The 3,090-nt window shown below is 43.6% G+C and overlaps 1 protein-coding gene across 1 annotated transcript; it reads right to left on the minus strand.

Moving 5' to 3' along the window:
• Nucleotides 1-1,361: 1,361 nt before the first annotated feature.
• On the minus strand, nt 1,362-2,303 carry LOC103254254 (olfactory receptor 2F1-like). The gene has a single exon (XM_008052388.1). It carries the CDS (start codon nt 2,301-2,303, stop codon nt 1,362-1,364), a length of 942 nt encoding a protein of 313 aa, XP_008050579.1.
• Nucleotides 2,304-3,090: the final 787 nt, after the last annotated feature.

Raw genomic sequence — 3,090 nt, forward strand, 5'->3', positions numbered from 1 at the left:
CAAAAAATTGCAAGTCTGGTATTCTCAGTTTCGTGTTTAATATGAAAAATCAGGCAGATTCTATTGCTATTTTAAAAAATGTATTTTTAATTGGCAAATTGGCAAGCAAAACTAATGTCCTCTATGTCCTATTTATGGGGTATAACATGTTTTGACCTATGTATACATTGTGGAAAGATTCAATTAAACTCATTAACATATTTATCTTTTTTGTGGTAAAGACATTATAATTTATTCTTTTAGCAATTTTGGAATATACATTATTTTAAACTCTGGTCACTGTGCAGTGCAACGGATCACTAAAACGTATTTCTCCTGTCTAACTGAAAATTTGTACCCTTTGGTCAATATCCTCTCTTTCCTTATCTCTTTTCATTCCTCATTTTCCCTAGCTTCTGGTAACTACCTTTCTATTCCCTGTTTCTAGGAGATCAACATTTTTCAGACTGCACATATAAGTAAGATCACAAAATATTTGTCTTTCTGTGCTGGCTTGTTTCACTTAAAATAATGTCTTCCAGTTCCATCTATGCTGTCACATATGACAAAATTATCTACTTTTTAAAGGCTTTAGAGTATTCTGTTGTATTTTTATTTATTTTTAAAGTTATTTTTGAGACAAGGTCTCCCTCTGTCCCACACTTTGGAGAGCAGTGGCACGATCATAGCTCACTGCAGCCTTGAACTCCTGGGCTTAAGCAATTCTCTCACCTCAGCCTTCCAAAAAGCTAGGGCCACAGGTGTATGTCACCATGCACAACTAATTATTTTTTTTGTAGAGATGGGAGCTCACTATTTGCCCTGTCTGGTCTGGAACGCCTGGCCTCAAGTGATCTTCCTGTCTTGGCATCTCAAAGAGCTGCGATTTCAGGTGTGGATCATGCCTGATGCTAGTGTTTTTATGTACTTAATTTTCTTTGCCTATTCATCTGTAGATGGCCACTTAGGTTGCTTCCATATCTTAGCTATTGTGAATACTGCTGAAATAAACATGGCAATGTAGATATCTTTTGACATACAGATTTCAATTCCTTTGGATACATACCCAGAAGTAGGATTGCTCAAATACATCTGTATATCTTTCCCCTCCTTTCTTTCATTTAGGAAAATGAATATATTTCATTTAACTTTCTGTAAGGTTTTTAAGTTGTTGTAATTCATATTTGGAATAAGCCCAGGGCCTGAAAATAGAGTCCAGATAAAAATCCCATTTCTCTGTGACTCATGGCCCTCCCACCTGTTCCCTTCTACACACCCCCACACATGTGCACATACACTCATGCACACACACATTATGTAGGAGGCACACTCCAATGCTCACTGCCTTCAGAGTGAGGCCATCTCATTCCAAAAACCAGTCTCTAATGTTTTAATTCAGAGCTCCTCATCAGAACTCGACTCAGAGCAGCCTTCACATCCTTGTTCCGCAGACAGTAGATGAGAGGATTCAACATGGGGGTCACCACAGCATAAAAGAGTACCACCACCTTGTCCTGCTCGGCTGAGGCCATGGAGTGGGGGTGCATATAGGTAAAGAGGGCCATCCCGTAGGACATGGAGACCACAGTGAGGTGGGAAGCACAGGTCCCAAAGGCTTTGCGGCGTCCCCGGGAGGAGTGGATCCGCAGAATGGCAGCCACAATGTGGGTGTAGGACAGTGAGACCAGGCAGCAGGGCACCAGCAGCACCACCACACTGGAGGCCACTATGACCACCTGATTGAGGGTGATGTCCACACAGGTCAACCTGACCAACGCCAGTGTCTCACAAGCCACGTGGTTAAGCACGTTGTGCCCACAGGTGGGCAGGCGGATGGTGACTGCCGTCTCCATGGCAGAATTTGTCAGGCCCACAAGCCAAGAGACACCTGCTAGTGCCACACAGAGCCTTGAGCTCATCACCGCCATGTAACGCAGGGGATCGCAGATGGCCACATAGCGGTCATAAGCCATTGCGGCCAGCAGCAGGAACTCGGTCCCCCCGAGGGCCAGGGAGAAGAAAAGCTGGGTCCCGCATCGGGTGAGAGAGATGGTCTTCTTCTCCAGGAGGAAGTGCACCAGCATCTGGGGGACCCCGCTGGAGGTGTAGCAGATGTCCACAACTGAGAGGTTGCAGAGGAAGAAGTACATGGGCAGGTGGAGTCGCGTGTCCAGGCCAATCAGGAGGATGATGAGACCATTTCCCAGCAGGGTCAGCAGGTAAGCAGCCCCAAACAGGACAAAGAGTTCAATCTGAGTTTGCCTATCACTGGAGAGACCCATTAGGATGAACTCACTCACCCAGGTCATGTTGTCCCTCTCCATGGAGCAGGTGGGGCAGACTGTTTTAGAACAGACAATAAAAGGTCTTATTTGGGAGTCTTTGATTAAGTCCTGGGCTAGGATTGGAGATGGGATTGGGACACTGGGCCTCATTAGGGAAGGGTGCAATTAAAGCCTTAAAGGAAGAGACACTTGGTTTCGTCTACTAAACTGTGAGACTCTCAAGAACAAAGGTCCTGTTTTTGCCACCTTCTTTCATGTCTAAGACCCAGCGCAGTTACAGTTATATAGGGGGTAATCTATCAATATAGAAAGAAAGACAGAGAAAAAAGGAATGATAGAAAGAAAAAGAAAAAAGAAAGTAAAAGTAAAAGAAAAACAAAGGAAGATGGAAAAATGGAAACAGTGGGAAGGAAAGTGGAAGAGAGGAAAGAAAGGAAGATTCTTTAGTGTAATATGTTGTAGTCAGACTGGAGAGCAATACGGTTACCCCTAGATTCCTCAGTGTCATTTCCTAACCCTGTTATTTCCAACCCAGTTGTTCTTCCTGCTTCTTCTGGGGCTCGTGTAGTTTAGGTCACTTCCTAGAAAGAAATCTTACATCCTTCCCATTATACCCATAGTCCAGATGAAGCTTAAGTCCTTTAAATCCATGTCTGCTAAGCTCTGTGTGCCAGGAGCCAAGTCAGGCATTGGATGCCTGTCTATGAACATGAAGCACGGAGACATAGGTCCTGCGTTCTTGGTTCTTATAACTTAACTAGGAACATAGAGGTTAAATTAATAATTGCAAATAATTAATTAAGTATAATTATGCTAAATGCTATGA

This window comes from Carlito syrichta, unplaced genomic scaffold (genome assembly GCF_000164805.1).
Source record: "Carlito syrichta isolate Samal-C Ts95f unplaced genomic scaffold, Tarsius_syrichta-2.0.1 Scaffold274072, whole genome shotgun sequence".
Taxonomy (NCBI): Eukaryota; Metazoa; Chordata; class Mammalia; order Primates; family Tarsiidae; genus Carlito; species Carlito syrichta.

Coding starts and splice junctions, on each gene's coding strand:
- LOC103254254 (XM_008052388.1), bottom strand. CDS start 2,303: ATGGAGAGGGACAACATGACCTGGGTGAGTGAGTTCATCCTAATGGGT.